This window comes from Epinephelus fuscoguttatus, linkage group LG14, assembly GCF_011397635.1.
Source record: "Epinephelus fuscoguttatus linkage group LG14, E.fuscoguttatus.final_Chr_v1".
Classification (NCBI taxonomy): Eukaryota; Metazoa; Chordata; class Actinopteri; order Perciformes; family Serranidae; genus Epinephelus; species Epinephelus fuscoguttatus.
This window is the reverse complement of record NC_064765.1, coordinates 3,077,732-3,095,641: the sequence shown is the minus strand read 5'-3', so window position 1 is coordinate 3,095,641 and position 17,910 is coordinate 3,077,732. Positions and strand designations below refer to the sequence as shown.

Genomic DNA, 17,910 nt, shown 5'->3' with positions numbered 1-17,910 from the left:
ATAAGGCCAGGACAGTTCAGAGGCGAGGCACAGGACATCAATTCCAGTTAATTCCCAATTTGTGTCAGAGCAGCAGATGCCGACGCCAGCACTGATAGGCCCGTTAATATGCTACTCAGATGCCATGTTGGACAGGGGGAGGGAGGGAAGGGTGGAGGGAAGGATGGAGGAAGGCGAAGACAGATAAAGGGAGACAAACAGAGGTGAGACCTTTGATATAAATGGAAAATTTTGGCAAGAAAAAAAAAGTCACCTTAAAAATGGTGATTATAAAGAGATGAACTGAAGCAATGACATAAGAAAAAGGAGGTTAATGAATGAAGTTTGGGGAAGGTAAAAAGATGGGACGGACGAATCTGGAGGAAGGAGGGAGGAAGAGTGACAGATGATGATGGAGAGGTCTGGGGAGGTGAAGAAAGAGTGGGAGGAGACGAGGTGGGGGAGAGCGAGAGAAGAAAGTGTGGCTGCAACAAACAATCATTTTCATCATCGTTATTTTCATGATTGATCATTTTCTCTATAAAACGTCAGAAAAAAGTGAAAAATGCCCGTTAACATTCCTCACAGCCTCAAGTGATCCATTTCAATAACTTGTTTTTTGACCAACAGGCCAAAACCAAAAGACAGTCAGCTCACTGTCACATATACGACAAAGAGAAGCATCAAATCCAAATGTTTGAGAAGCTGAAACCAAAAAATATCTGAGGCTTCTACTTGAACAATGACAATTAACTGATTATCAGAAGAGTTACCACTTTATTTCAATTGCTTAATAATTGGAGCTCTTGAAGAACGAAGCGTGAAAAGTATTCATGTCAAAGGAGGGATCAGAAGAGGATGGGAATCATGAAAGGTTGGAAAAGAAAAGAGGGCAGAGACAGAAGCAGGTGATGTGGAGGGGAAGGAGATAAACAGGAAACATCAGCTTCTCTGTCCTGCTCTGATTCAGCAAATCAGACTCAATCTGGAAATCCATCGGTAAAAAAAAAAAAAAAAAAAAAAAAAAAAAAAATTAAAATAAATAAATAAATAAATAAATAAAAATAAAAAAACGGAAGTGCAGGGGCCTCACGCCCTTCACTTCCGCCGGTGCCCCCAGGGAATCGCTGTGTTGTTTACAAATACTTCGGGTAGAAAAGAGTTTAGCTATATATCACATTTTTCACGTCACTATATCACCGTGTAGACTAATCTGATGTTTGTTAAGTCTATAAACACAATGATTGAACAAATGTTACTATTTCTGTGTGCACGTTAACATGGTTATCGTAGATTAGCTGGGCTAACCGTTAGCTGTTAACATTAGCCATTAGCGTTGTCTATAACCATAGACTATAAAAATAAGGTAATAACTCAATAAACGGTCCATGAATAAAATATTTTTTCCAGGGGATATCTCAGTTACAACATGATTGAGCTAGCAAAGCAGTTTTGTGTTGCTATGTGTGGTATTTATTCAGTTTTAGGAAATCACGATGTCTAGAAAGCATCCGTGGCTGCAGCTGACAGGGACAGCTAACAGCAGCAGCAAAGCTAACATCAGGACGTCATCTGTTAAAAGCCTCCCGTTGTCGGATACGACATGAAACTACTCTAGTTAGCTCAAGCATGTTGTAACTAAGACATCCGCTGGAAAAAAAAAAAATTTTCACGTTGACGAGACGGCATTACTGGAGTGGTCTCTATGAACGCGGAGCTTGCTGTTTCTGTAGGTACACATTTCCTGGGGACACCTGCACGTCTCAGCCGCGCCCCCTCCATTGTGATTGGTTAAAGCGCAGCATCGTTCAACCTCAAAGCCCCGCCCTCCCCCCTCTCTAGTCGTCTTTCACACAGAGCTGCCGACAGATTCTACAGTGTAGATTGCAGAATCTGTCTTGAGAGATTAAATCAGACTAAAATACTCCTAACCACCCAGATACTTTGCTGCACTGAGTACTTTTACTTTTGCGAATAATACCTAAATACTTTTACTTAAATAAGGTTTTGAATGCAGTACTTTTACTTGTGGTGACCACATACTTTTGGCCACATGGTGTATATGGAGGATGAAGGAAAAGAAGGAGGGGGAGGGAGATTAAAAGTGTCTGCTTCACTGGCGTCTCTTTCTATCACTACCCAGAATTCCTCTGCTCCCTGATGACACACACACACACACAAACTTTGATTTGCGTGTGTGTGTGTGTGTGTCAGTGTGTATGTGTGTGAAGCAGCATTGTGAGTCCAAATGTCTCTTTGTCAGTAATAGAAGTTTAATCACAGTCTGGTTACTGTGGCGGAGAGACAGGGAGAGACTCATCTGTTGCTGTTGTTTAATTTCTAAAATGGAATCTGTTTCAGAGGTTGATACATATGTTAATGCACACACATACACACTTCCAATAACTTTGAGTTTGTGTGTGAGACGATAACGTATGTGTGTGTGCGTCATTAGGGACTACAAGGAGACGGCAGGCACACACACACACACACACACACACACACACACACACACACACACACACAGATGGCTCTCTGTTTGTGTGAACTCAGTGCGGCGACGCGCCCGCTCGGTCGACAGGAGACGGTTTGTTTCTTCGGAGGAACAAAGTCACATCGTCGCATTTGAGCCTCCTGACGAGCCGCCGCCAGCTGTCACCGCCGCCGCAGACCTGGAATCAATCACCACGCGCTGGTGGAGACAAACAAACTGCTGCTGACGTGCCCATCAGCAAGGCACACAGGCTCTGGAATAACCTGAACATAAGAGATGTAGGCAGGTGTTTCACTGGCACTAACAATTCATTTTCTCATGGACGAGGAGACGTCAGTGCTCAGATGGACATGAAGCTGTCCTGGTTGAATCAGATCTCCATGTTAAAATGTCAAACTGAACAGAAGGAATAATTTTATTAAGGCTTTACGTTATGTTTAATTAAGGGCACGGCCACTTTCGGTGACAGATAGATGCCATCCATCGACACTGGTTAAGTAAAGTAACCCTAGTGTAACTCCAGATTCACAGAGTATAGGCACAGCTGTAGCTGTTGCAATTTCAGTGTGTTTTCAGTCTGTTAAACTTAACTGTAATGTTGTGTTTGCCTAAAAAAAATCTTGTTCAGCATTTGGTTGTGCTTAAAAAAGGAGTTTGTTTTTTTCCAGTAAGTACTTTTTGTTTTAATGGACTTAAACCTGTTTCCCATTGGTAAAAACTGACATTAGCATCATCACATTTAACTATAGCTGTAAATGCACCGTGCTAACTAAGCTAGCAGATAGCGTTAAGGCGGCTAGACACTGGTGCTCCTAGATGTTCCGCCCTGCAGCACTTCATGCTAGGGCTGTCAAAATTGCTCAAAAATGACGTTCGAATATTCCTTCTAAAAATAACAAATAGGTTCGAACCATTCGAATTTATTTTTTTTCCCAATATGTCCAGAAGAGGGAAAACTAATACAAGGAAACATACTTGTATCTGTATTAATACAAGGAAACATAACTAGTTGTAGGTATTTTTATTTCAACATAAACGTCTTTGAAAACATTTACATACCTACACATTAAAACACATAAAACAATTATCTATAACATTATGTTATAAACGACCGCGGACCTCTCGCCCCCCCCCCCCTCACCGTCCACACACAATTCGAATTTAGAATATTTGTTGACAGCCCTACTTCACGCCACTGTCCTGTTTTCAGCCTCACCACCCCCTGAGTTAAATGCACTTTTCCTAACTTGCTCTCTGCTCGTACAGACCAGCTCCTGTAGTGTCTCTTTTTCTCTGCTCCTATGGCAGCTCGACTCCTCTCATCATGATTGATGCATAAGGAGAACTCTGTAGCTGTTGCTGTGTCTTGTGGGAGACAAAGACTGGATGACGTGACGTGCCACACTGTGGCAACGCTGGTGTGTTTACAGTGTTAGGGTTATCTCAGAACTATTGTCCAAGTAAAGCTACTTCTGGCTCCAAAAATCCAAGGTGGCGATGGTCAAAATGCTCAACTCGAGGATTCAAAACGGGAGTCCACAAACCGATGGGTGACGTCATGGTGACTATGTCCATTATTATTATAATGTTTTGTCAATAATTACAACATCAAAGCTGTAAGAAGTTATTACAGCTCTGATTTGCAGCTTTTGCTTCTCCACAGCAACAGCAGCTTAGGCTCATGGGTACTGTAGTTATCGTTATCTCATCAACTTTTAAGAATCCACTATTGGTTGACTTCAAAATTTAAGTTAAGTGAGATACTCTGACAATCACACAACAATCTATGAAGTTCAATTCAATCAATGTTACTTAAACTCAACACTTCATCCTGACAACTGTGCAACAGTCACTCATGATCTGATTTTGACAATTAGTTAACTGTTATAAATCATAAAACATTACACAGCATCAATCTAAATTATCTATGAAAACATACATGTTATGATTATTATAAATAAAAGAATGATTATTGTTATTTTATTAAATGCCACTAAGTGTAGCATGCAGCAATGACACACTCTCATTCTCACAGCCTCCACCAACACTGACATCACTGAGGTCTTCAGTCATCACTCGACAGCGCAGAGTCGCTTCAAACAGATTGGAAAATGAACAGCTGTGTGTGTGTGTGTGTGTGTGTCTGTGTGTGTGTGTTTATTTCTCATGCGACATTGAGCACATGGTCCATCTCAACCTGTGCAGACGCCTCTCTGCTTTTCTATTTTCTGATGAGTTTGTTCTGTGAAGACGACTTGAAGGAAACTTTGTGTACAAGGACACGAGGGTTAGCTGCACCATCTGAGACCTGATTATCACCTGGTGTCTGAAAGGTCCGTCTAACAGAGGCAGCATTGTCAAGCTGATGCTGCTCCCAATGAATTCATTTCAAATCTGAACTGTTGCATCCTGAGCGTCCTCACCTCAGCAGGAGCAGGAAAAAGAGCCTTTATGTAATTTTCAATTTACCATCACTGATCGACCACTGAGCCTCATGACAGTGGGCCGTACGACTGACACGACTCTGATTCACTCAGACAACAACCTGAATTCTTCCTCCAGCTGACTGAACCAACAAACTGCTCTGTAGCTGTTTGATTTCTGCAAAACTGCCCACTAAGACTTTCTGAGTGACGTCCTGCTTAGAAACAGGCCATTCATTTTATTTTCAGTGTTTTAAACTGATTACAGGTTTCGTTAATGAGTTATGTGAGTTGCAAGAGTGACGTCAGTCCTTTTGACACAGAGATCGTGATATAGAGCTGTGACAAAGTCCCTTCTTTATGCATCCTTTGCATTTTAACACAGAACCAAATGATGGCAGCTTCAGTTCACTCCAGTATGTGATTTTAAATAGCATGCTGGCATCGCAGAGACAAAAACGGCGTGACATTTAACACAACAGTGTTGGCCTTGAGTGTGACATATAACATGCGTATCTGCAGCGATTTATAAATAATATCAATTGCATCACATGACAGTAAAAAATATTTATCATCCCTGTTATAGAGTGGTTGATTTCGTCCCATGCTCAGAGGGTAAGGACCTGGACCTCACTGTCCCCCCAGTTTGTGGACATTTTCGGCCACCGTTCTCCTTTGAGTTAGCCACTAACTACTACCAGCAACTTTGGGCAGTGGGTTGCACACATAACACGTCATCAAAACATCACATCCATCCTACCAATGGTCCCATCCTGCTGGCTGTCCGATTTACACCCCTCAAGTGACGTCATTGACGGGATCCACTGTCAGCTGATTTAACACGCTCAATTGGCCAAAAAAAATAAAAGCCATTGAGGGGCAATGGAGCGGGACACACTGCAGAGACTAGGGAGAGTGACACTCACCGATGGCCATACAGTGACTAACAGCCAAACCACAGCTTGGTGTGTCAGGGCCTTTAGCCTCAGTGGCTTCTACTCGCTCAAAATAGTGTCCATGTGTGACTTAACCACTTGAACACCAACCATGTTGTGTACACAACTTCCCACGTCGTAATTATAAACTCACTAGTTCCAGTTGAAGGCAGCAAAAGACTACAAAAAGTTCTTGGGGAAAAATAAAAATCGAAACATCTACAATTCCCATGACAACTGGCAAACTCTGTTTACTACTGATGAAGACCATTTTATGGTTGAAAGCTCCAAAACGGCACTGAATAGGTAGTGTTTTGTCAACCAACTGTCAGTTATCCATCCATCCATCCATCCATCCATCCATCCATATAACTTTTATGTAATCAGGTAATTTCATCTATGTATCTCTTCCATCCGTCCCAGTATACTTCCACCACACAGTTAAAGGCCACGGTGGCAGCAGGGCTCCTTAATTGAGACGACACTAATTATCATCTTCATGTTCCAGATTAGATCAGTGCTGATTAGCCTAAAATTACACACACACACACACACACACACACACACACACACACACTCCTGTATCAACAGAAATATCAGTGTAATCCTCAAGATATTATCTCTGTGTCTGGCTTCTTTAAAACTCGACTGCATATCTGTGTGTGTGTGTGTGTGTGTGTGTGTGTGTGTGTGTGTGTGTGTGTTACCTCCAGCTGTCTCCATGTGTGCGTCAGGTTGTGTACTCTGCGGTGGAAGTTTTCGGGCAGTTCGGTCCCGCTCCTCTTCAGAGACTCTGCTCGGCCCAGCAGGCTCGTCTTCCTGCTCTCCATCATCATCAGCTCAGCGTGGCTGCTCTGGAGACACACGACAGGACAGACAGCCGTCACGCAAATGGACAGACGTCACCCGAGCCAGAGCAGGGATACTTTTCTATTTTTTACAACAACCGGTTTGACAACTGTAAGTGTATGAAGCAGACTGGTGACATCACAACGAGGGGCAGATCATCAGAATGGTTTGTTCAAATACTAATGAACTAAGCAGTGACAGGTACCGCTTTCACAGTTTAAAGGGCAGCTACACCGTCAAGTTCTGCCTCATAGCATATTGAGAACATGCAACAGAGGAGTGTGGGAGCAAAGACTGCAGCAGGAGTGGCCTCATGGTTATGTAATGTCTGACACAGGGAGGCATGGGACATGTGGGAGACGGACCATCGCTCAGTGGAGTTTGTCTTTCAAAGAACTTAAAGAAGTATTTCACTGCTGGAAAGATGGCCTTAAAAAAACTAGAAAGTCTCCACAGTAGAAAGACTCAAGTACTTTTGAAACTGGTGCCACAGAACCAGAGAGAACAAAGAAGAAGGACACTTTTGCTCAAGAACTACCAGAATGCACTGCACTACACCAGACCAATTAACACTATTGCTGGTTGGTGACGTAATGCGAACCCGTCTGTTTGAAACAATGGTGGCCAGCTGACAAGACACAATCTCATATTACAGTTAAACAGTGAGCTACAACATGTTTCTGGAAACATTTGAAGCGAGGAAAACTCAGTGAAAGAATCTTGGTTTATACTCGATAAGCTTGGGTTTACTGTTTGATCCCAGTTTTTTCAGTTTTCCAGATTTGTTTCCGCGCACTACCCACATTGATATGATACAAAGCTGGTTGTAAATCAAGTTTCCCTTTAATTCTTGGGGCATGTTTTGCCTTTACTGGATGCAGCAGGGAGCTGACAGGAACTGTGGGGCCCCACAGGACTCAAAACAGGGACCTCTGCAAATTTGAACGCAACTTAAACATTTCTAATTGCTAAAATCTAATACAAGATTCTTCCAGGCTTTGTTAACCTGTCAAACAGGACGAGGTCTGTTGGATGGACAGACAGATACACAGATTCTAAAAACATAGTTAAGAGTTACTTCCTCTTTTACTGTAAGTATCAACGTTTGCTTGACAGTTGGCTCTGAAATGTTTCAACCTTGTCCTTTTGTCAATTTGGCTCATATTGGATAAATCAACAGTTAATACTTTGCCAATATATCAACAGTTTTCAGGGTGTATACCAAGACATGGAAACCCTAGAAATTACGCTCATTAACAGCTAATTTGCGTTCCCTAACATTTTTTGTGGTGCATGTGATGCTGCCTAGTTTATGTCCTTTAAGCAACATAACATAGAATCATTTTTAGTGAACGTGTCACAAAGGATGTAATTTTCTCACATTTTCCATCAGTAGCAACTTCAGCATGATTAATACTTTCTATGGTTCTGTTTGAGCAACTCGAAGCACTTGGTTGAGAGAAATAAAAGATCGTAGCAGAGGTTAAACATTTAAATATCATCACTGTGTCAAAGTACTGCACTTTGTAATCATGGGCGGATGATGAGCGAATGTCCCCTGTGCATAGATATGCAAGGTGCCCACTACTTTTTTGAGTCTCTTCCTGGTCAGTACGTGTTAATTTGAGCGATATTTAGGTGAAGGGCCCGTTCCCAGTAAGCCCATTTAGTAATCCATCCATGTTTGTACACACTTGTTCACATTTAGGAACATAATTCAAGCAGTGATTATGTTTCCTCGAAACAGTATCTGACAACAGAAATACATATTTTGTAGGAGACGTGTTTGACTTTAGTTTTATCTTGATATATTTTCCACCCTGACTCTGGGTCTCCACCTGAATCCGATGTAACTGCTGTGAATCCGTCTCACTGCAGCTGCAGTCGACCCTAAAGGTGTCTTCAGTATTTGATTCTCAAAAGTCAGATTTTTCAGCGGAGTATTCCTTTAACTGGTCTTTTTAAAAACAGAGCAGATCTTTTTTCATTGTTGTTGTTTGCAGCTCATCTCATGATGAAATGTTTGAGGCAGTCGTAGGAGTTTTCGGCACATTTCACTCGCTGCTTTGACCACTTTAAAGGTAAAAACTGTTGCAGCTCCACAGACGTGCAGCAGGAATCAAACGCAGCAGCAGCCCTTGACGGCAGACTGCAGAGTCCTTTCTGCAGAGATTTTAAAAGAAATGCTGTATTTTGTTCTACGAAGTGTTGCTGAATATTTTCTTTCCTTCTGGTTTAAGCTTCTGTTTGAGCACCGTGGTCGGGGAGCAGAGGAGCTGCACAACACTTTTCTATTAATGCCATGCTCACTTCTTCACTTAGGTCACTGATATTAACCCTCTGTGGTACAAATTATGATGCCAGTTGATTTAAGAAAAAAGATTTGTCATAAAGTAGAGTAAGTTAAAAGAGTGTATCAATCCTCCTGAGTGCCAGCAGCTGCTGAACCTGCACACCTAAACCTCATCTACAATCAAGCCACTGCAGAATTAAAACCCCGGCTCAGACATCCAGACTTTGCCAGATCATTCAGTCTCCTCAGCGGTTCACCACGCCAGCCTCAACCATAACCAGCCATGTCTAATCTCGTTCTTATTTTCTGCCTCCGGATGTGGACGGCTCTATCTTCAGCGCCTCTGCCTGCTCTGCTTCACCATTCATTGCCCACCTCAGCCATCATTTCTCTCAAGTCTTCAGCCTCTGATCTTCAAACTACAATTAACTGCAATCACCAACCTGTTCCTATCTCTTATTGTTGGTTATACTCACATTTACTTCAAATACTTCAAACTATGGGCACAGAAACAGTACATCAGTCTGACACTGACTTTAAAGCATGGGAGAAAATGAAACTGGTCACACTATCACTGTATTTTAACACATTTGATTATGAACTCATTTCTGGATACAAGTCTGGAAAACAATGCTGCAACATAAGAATGCAGGTGTATGTTTTTTAAGCCTTGGAGTTGGACGTGGAAGATTATCTACTGCAGATTACTGTGACAATTAATTTCATTACACAACAAAATTCCAGTGCTGTTTAATAATTCCATGACGTTTCCAGGCTTAGAAAATCAGACTGTGAAATTTCATGACTTTTCCAGGTTTTCCATGACCGTGGGAAGCCTGAAGACCAAAAACGGTTATGGTGGGATTCCATTAAACGTACGGTTTTGCTTGAGGCAACATTTACATTTTAACAATTTTCTGTTAATTTATTATAAAATAAAGTGTATAAAACAATTAATTTTTTTTCCCCAGATTGTAAAAGGACTGACAAAGTTTACTGACAATGTCTTCAGACTGTTTTTGTGGAGACAGATGATGGAGCTGAACCATGTAAAGAAGGCAACATGGCCTCCAGAGAGTCATGTGACAATATAAACAGTGTTGTTGGTTTCAAAAGGGCGCTGACTCTTTTTTAAGTATTGCAACAGAACTGAGGCGGTACAGTGTGAGGTTACACTGTAGAGTGTAAATTGGGTTTAGGGTATTAAGAGAGAAGTGCCCTTCATCAGCTGAGCCCAACTAATAATTTTACTTGTATTATGTTTTATTTAATTAAAGTAATTCACTCTTCTTGACTCACACACTGAATTCTTTCATGACCTTCTCTCTCTCTCTGCTCGTCATCTTTCCAGTTACAGCGCCGCAGCCTTCTGATGCTGCACTCATCACTTTTGGTTGATTTCTTTTCTTTCATTCATTTCATCCATCCTTGTTGCTTAATTTCTCTCTGTTCTGCTCGTCTTCAATCTCTCAGTCTGAACTCATTTTGTCATGACCTCTGTCTTCTCTCCCTCCCTTTCTTTTTCTCTTTTCACAACATCAGTCTCTCTCCTCTTTCAAATCTTTTCCTTCATCCACTCCCTCTCGTTTGCTCAACAACTTTTCCTCATGTTCCTCCTCTTGAAAATACACTTCAGCCTTTTTCATCCTCCTCCCCCCGCTGTCCTTCTCTTTCTCCTCTCTGTTTTTATCTTGAGTCCCTTCATCTTTTGTTGCTCTTCCTCCTTTTGTCCTTGTCTGTTCACTTACAGCGCTCCCTCCATTTCTCAACACTTTATTGTCTTTACTGTAACACTCCTTCAGCCCTCCTCTGGTATTTACTCAATGCATCCATCTCTTTCTCCATCGCTCTCCATCTATCTCCCCTCTTTATTCCCTCTTTTCAGTTTGTTAGCGTAACTCTCCTTCGATGCCTCCATCTTTTTTTGCTTAATTTCCCTCCTCCTCCTCCTCCTCTCTTTTCTCTTTCTCCTCTTTTCATTTTCTGCATCGATAGCTACTTGATTCTACTTTTCCCTTGTCGTTTATCATTACCACCCGGCCCCATTTGAATATTTAAATGTCTCTTCTCTGACTGTGTGTGTGTGTGTGTGTATAAGAAGACGTATGCATATGTGTGTGTGTGTGTGTGTGTGTGTGTGTGTGTGTTTTTGCTGCGCTGTCATCAGAAAGGCGGCGGCCATTTTTCAATGTCGCCGATTCTGATGGAGATGCTATCGCTCGGCGCTTCACAGCCATCCATCCCCTTCACTTAGCTAATAGCCACGCCGCGAGAACGAGGGATCGACAGCACAAAAAAAAAAAAGAGAGACGAGTGGAAGGTAAATATGTCGGTGCCGCACTCGTCTAACAGTCAGGAAATTATACGATTTATTCGCTGATGGCAAATATTGATTTAAAAAGGAGAAAGGGAGGCGGTGGGGAGGAGGAGGGAGGTTGTTTTGTTGTTGTTGTTGTTGTTGTTTGTTTGAAGGATGCCACTGATCCAAAGTCAAAGAAAAGAGGGAGAGGGGGAGAAAGGAAGATAGACACGCCGATTAAAATGCATGAGATCCGAACTTTGAGATAAGTGCTGAGAGAGGGATCTTGGAGAAATGGGACGGTGGAGGGGAGGAGGGGAGGCTGAGAGTGATGGTGTGAGGAGGGGGGAGGAGAGGGTGGGATGCATGGATGGCTAGTTGTGATGTATTCATGCCTCGAGTCAATCTCCATGCAAGGATGGACTGAGATACACAGGCCTGAGGACGGAGAGAGACGGAGAAGGAAGAGGAGAAGACAAAGAAAGAGAGTGTGAGTCTGTGTGTGTGTGTGTGTGTGTGTGTGTGTGTGTATGTGCGTGTGTGAGGAATAAAAGAGAAACATACAGTAAATAAACAGAGTGAAGGAGACAAGATGAGTGGACGTCCACACTAACAAACACCAGAGACGTGACAGGGGGCTGAACATGGTGAGCTGAACCTCCCAGCACTCCTCAGAGTCTCAGGAGGAACCGAGGGGTGAGACGTGTGGACGTTAGAAAAGGTTTATAGAAGTGTCCACTAATGCAAGAGAGCGACAACCTGGTGACGGCCAATCACATCTCCTCTTAAGGCACCGTTATGCTCCACTTACCCGCCTAACTTTAAAGATATGCATGGAAACACATCTCTGTACCATGCATTCACCATAAAAATGTTGTCATTGTATGTTTCTGCAAACCAGGGATACACTACGAGTCAGCACCCCATGAATGACCTTACATCCTTGATGTACACTTACGATATGAAGGTAAAGTTACGGAGGTTAAGGAAAAGAAACATGGCGAGGACGTACCTTAAAATGACTCAAAAGTTCACACGGTTACAAACATGTGACCCCAGAGGAAAGTCTGGGTTTTTACAACTCATCTATCACTCCAAAATGCCTCCTTACAAGATGGTTCAGGACTGCTTCCTTGTTTAGTAGCCTTTTTGAAATATGTGGAATAAGTACAAAAACATACAAAAGTTTGTGAGAAGATCCTGAAACATTCAACAATGCTGTGGTTAACGTGTGGTTATGTTTAGGCACAAAAACCTCTTGGTAATGGTTAGGAAAAGATCATGTTTTAATGGCTTAATATATCCGTTTCTGATGGCACTTGGTGAAAACCAACCACTTTTTGTGCAGCTTGGGAGCTGTCTCCTCTAGGTGACCTGCCATCAACCATCTCTACCCCCTCCCAAAGACAAAGTCGGCTCATACACTACATCAGTTTAGAAACGCAACATATTCATGGTTTCTAGAGAAAGACAATGGCAACATTTTCTTCTGGCAACTGGGCTGAGCTGTATGTCTGCAGCATAGACTGTAAAACCAATTGACTAAGCTGCCATGATGTCTCATTGGTTTGAAGCCTCCAGTTTGGCATAGTGGCGGTGCCATCTTGGTTTTTGGAGACAGAAGTGACCAGGTTTGGGTGAGAGGCTGGAGCTTTGGAGGGGTGGATCTGACTGAGTATCAGAGGACATTATGAGCAGACAACCTGTCACTCAAAGCACCCTGCCTTTAATTATGCGTAGCTTTAAGCCTTAATGAAATAAAAACAGGTGAATTCTATAAACATTCCCTCTCCATACAGTTGTCATAAATGTTGAAAATAACTACAGAGACCAAAACTGTTTTTGTACTAGGCTGTAAACATGTTTATTTCTGCTGTAAAGTTGGCCATTTTAACATGGAGGTCTGTGGGGACTGACTCGCTCCTGGAGCCAGCCTCAAGTGGACATTAGAGGAACTGCAGTTTTTGGCACTTTCATACTGGCTTCACGTTTCTGCCCCAAAAGTTGCTGCTTGGTCGGCAGGCTTTCAGTTTAACAGAGAGAAGAGGCTGTTTGCTCCTCTGTACACAGTAACGGCTGGAGATCCATTAAACAAAGTGGGAGTCCAGGCAAAATATCTCCTAAGAAAGCTCTCAAATCACCGAAGGATAGCAAGAAACTGACGATGATGCAAAAAATGAGAGGGGCTGAAGGATTCCCCTTCTTGTTTGATGCTTGCCTCAGAGATTACACATTCAATGAGCTCTCAAAAAGTCACGTAAGTTGCTGAATAAAGTCGTAGGTTGCTTATTTACACAATGATTGCTTAGAAAAAAGGTAGTCGTTGGCGTGTGAACGTTCCCACAGTGAAGGATACGAAGTGTCACAGGCTGTGTTGTACAGTTAGTTTGATTTCAGTGGATTTTAACTTTAAGCTATGTCTGAAAAAACTGTTAATGTGTGAAAATGATGTGAATGAGTTTTTAACAGCTCGTCTGTTTGATTGTCTTTACTGACATTTAAACTGAGTGAACACAGAGAAAGTCTGAGGCGACAGGAAGTTGTGCTCCTGTGTGTTTATCCAGATTACATCATCAATTTTAAAAAAGCTACATTTACACTAAAATACAAGATTAATGTTTTCTGGTGCTCATTTAAAAAAAAAAAAAAGCTCAGTTTTTGGGCGAGAAAAAGAGAAAAGGAAGTATTTTAGATTTCAGGCTGCTTAATATGGACATTTATAGTCTGTGAGTGCGACAAAGTGATGCGAATCACAGTTCCACTTTTTCTGAACCTTTATTTTACGAGGACATAATCCTTTCCAACTCCTCTACCTTCACCTTCTTCTATGATCACTTTCAGGGCTCACAGGAGAAATGCAGAGACCCCTCTGACCTCTGACCTTTCGTCTCTCCTGGTCTCTTGGATAATGTAGGAACTCTTTCTGCTGTTGAAACTGTTTAAAGTTTGTGTTGATGAGAGCAGCGGCTCAGTGTCTGAGACTAAAAACACAAAACATCAATCGTGACTAATTTAAATTAATTAGTTGTTGCCTCAGTCCCATATGTTGAAGATCCACTTTCACTAAAGCTGTTTACTTGTGACACATTTCATCCCTCAGAAGTCTGAAATTTGATGTGAAAAGTTATGTAGAATAAAAAGGCAGCATGTGCATGTGGTTCTTTTGGTACATGAAACTCTACACATCAGACAATATGAAAGTGATTAACACATTTTTGTTAACATTTGCACGGATGTTAGTTTCAGTTAATTTTGCTTTCGATAACCACAACACCCATTAACCATTAACTAACCGGTTAATTTTTAAGTGAAAAAAACAACAAAACAAAACAAAATTATGTGAAAAACAAGAGGCCTTTCATTTTAAATATTAGTCTGGCGCTCCACTGGAGCTTAAGGATCACATTTCAAAGCTCACCTTTAATTAACTGATTAATGGTTAACTATTAACATCACTAATGTGTACTTAATTATACAAAAATGTGTCTATATATATGGCACAGTATGCACTATTATAGTATATATAATGTATGTGTCAGTTTATGTACAAAAATGTTTACTATGGAGATATATATATATTTTACAATTAGTGGAAGCCTTGAACCAAGTAATTCTGCCTTAGATAAACTGTAATTGTGAATTTTGACATTTTATAGACTGAATGATGAATGAATTAAGTGAGAATATAATTTACAAATCATTCTATTATGGCAATTATTGTAATTTGCAGCTCCAACTTTACCTATTTTCCAATATTCAGATCTAAATATACCAAAAATCTACTTAACAACAAATGCGAAGCAGCAATAACTGGTGGAATAGTGTAATATACTGCAGATATTTAAACTCATATATCGTTATTATTTTAAAGATATATATCAGTATGAATATGGGTTAAGAAAACACAAAAAGAGCTTTCCAAAAACACAGAGAAACAAGGGATAAATGCTTGACAAAACAGATGAGAGGGGGAGAGGGGGAGGAGAGGAGAGAGGAGGGATGAGGGGGAGAAAATCAACAAGCAATCATAAGTTTAATTTGGTCTCCATATTAATGAGCACGGAGCTGAAATGTCAGCAAAAATGCAGTCATACATGAAAAACATTTAATGCATTTTGAACATTAGTTTTTTTTCTCCCTCTTCTCTCTTCTCGCAGATTCATCTTATCCGCCAAATGAGAGAAGTTTGTCGGAGGCTGCGTAACGGAACGATTTTGTCGTCGCGGCAACTAAAGTTCGGGGGAAGTGATAAGGACGCATCTTCATCCTCCTCCTCTTCATCATCATCTTTTCTCTCCTCCTGTCTGTGTGTCTTCATTTTAACACTGATTCTCTCCTTGGCTTCCCTCTTGTCATAAGACAACACTTTTCTCCTGTCTCCTCTTCCTCCTCCTCCTCCTCCTCCTCCTCCTCCTCCTCCTCCTCTCTGTGTGCTCCCTTCCCTCTTCTTCTTTATTGAGCCCACATGGTTGATTCCTCTTCATACACAGATGTAAAATATATCTCTATTTGCTTGTTTCTTCTGTAATTAAAGCAACTGCCTCAGGGCTGTAGCCATGATTTTTAAAAATATTGAGATAACCCCCCACCCCCGACACGTACTGCCTATCTCCATGGTAATTACAGGATGTTTACAATAACAAGAAGATGTAGCTACAGGAAACACACCGTGGTTCAAGTACAGTGAGGTTTAGGAAAAGTTTAGGGTTAAGTAAAAAGTGAACATCCATTTCTGAATGAGCACCAGATATAATCCATGTAACTGCCCATTATGAGCAGAGCTCCTAAAGATACTGGCCAGTGAATGACAAACATTAATCTTTCATATTATATCTATTAAGTTTACTGATATATATCAGACAGCAGAATGTAAATTTTCTTCCCCAACATGAAGTTGTAAATGCTTTTTCCAAGCTCCAAACTGCATGGGAATTCTATTCTTCTATTTATTCACCGGCCAAAAGGAGACAATTTTAAATATTAAAATACGGGAATAATCATATGACATGTAAACCCACAAATTTCTATCAAAAATATTAAAGACATGTCCACTGTGTCCTCATGCTACGACCCTGGCTTTACTAAAGACACCTTTAACAATACTGTGGTGGCCACTTTTATCACTACAGCTAATACAGCTACTGGCAGTATGTCGAATCCAGAATCCACATCGCTTTAGTCCCTAAATCTAAACAGGAATCTGACTTGGAGACATGGTGCAGTGAAGCTAGAAAGGTAAAAGTTAAGAGTTTAAAGGGAAACTTTGGTAGTTTTCAACCTAGACCCTGTTTTCCTAGGTTTTTGTGTCCAAGTGACTGATGGAGACAACAGTTTTTGAAATTGACCCAGTATTGAGAGAGACAGAGAAAGGGCGCAGTGGCGAAACCAGTTGTAATGTAATCCTGTGGGGCAACTGTGCACCGTCAATTTAACTCCATTAAAAGTGCTCATTTTTGCCACTGACAGGCTCAGATTGTTTTTCTAAGTGTCTTACAGCACTACAGAATGGACCTTACAGAGAAATAAAAGCTCTTTCTTGAAGACTCAGTGTGAAATCTCGCTGACACTAAGCTATGATTTCTGTCCTCCAAGAGAACACAGTCTTCCCAGCAGTGAGACCTGGTCACAGGGCCGCTGCTGGTCATTTGGGTGCTGTAAGTCTAATCGTTTTGAAAAGTCACAAAACATTACAAACTCTGCCTATATGTTGACGTACAGAAGAACTATAGGACAAGTATTTTTCAGCAGATGCAGGAGGCTCTATGGAGGCCAAACGTGTCTGGGTCGTTAATAAGGTCATTATCCGACAGCTTCAGAGTGAGTTCTGCACTAACACTGATGACAGTAAGATCATTTAGATGTTCCTGTCCTATTGTTGAAAACAAGTGTGTTTTAATAAGCTTCAGTTTTTGACAAACTTTGCTCAGCAGAGGCAACTGGCTGTGTTCATAACTGTAATAAAAAAAGTGAGCTTGCGCTGCTGCTGCACCTTGTTCACTGATCTAGCGGCAGCGAACCTCAAACCTGAGAGAGTTAATACAAAATGTGCAACATGTATGTATGAATAACTTTTACAGGGTTCTGGTTGTCCTCTCACAGATCGTGAGTGGAAATGGGGAGGTGGAGCCAAACACCACCAGAGCTGACGGCTGCAGGTTTCTCAATACTGAAACATTTAAAGAAAAAAACGCTGTCTCCGTTTGTCACTAAGACACACCTCATGGAAAAAAGGGTCCACATTGAAAAATATGGAAATTTGCTTTAATTTAAAAAGGTAAATACAAGAATTATAAACAGCTGAGACTAAATAATAATAATAATAATAATAAAATGCTACATTATTCTACATAAACTTTTTGTACGAAGGTGAAGGTAAAGAATAATAAAACTGCTGCATAATGAAACATTTACAGATAATCACAATGTGACATTCTCTCATTTCTCTGCTCTCTAACGCAGCTTTACTCCTTCTGACTCCTCCTCCTCCTCCACATCCACCTGTCTCTGCTGTTTTCTCCTGGAACAAAGTGTGTGTGTGCACGAGATACACAAAGAGGGCGAAAACACTGTACGCTTGCTTACATTTGTGTGTGTGTGTGTGTGTCTCCGGTTGAGATGGATGTTCCACCAGCTCTGAA

The 17,910-nt window shown here is 41.3% G+C and overlaps 1 protein-coding gene across 4 annotated transcripts in view; it reads right to left on the bottom strand.

The window, feature by feature from the left end:
* Positions 1 to 17,910, bottom strand: part of akap6 (A kinase (PRKA) anchor protein 6) — a 276,529-nt gene that overhangs the window by 61,662 nt on the left and 196,957 nt on the right. For all 4 annotated transcript variants that reach the window (XM_049596070.1, XM_049596069.1, XM_049596072.1 and 1 more), the window contains one exon: positions 6,539 to 6,685. In XM_049596070.1, coding sequence (XP_049452027.1) covers positions 6,539 to 6,685 — 147 coding nt within the window. The remainder of the gene's footprint in view (positions 1 to 6,538; positions 6,686 to 17,910) is intronic.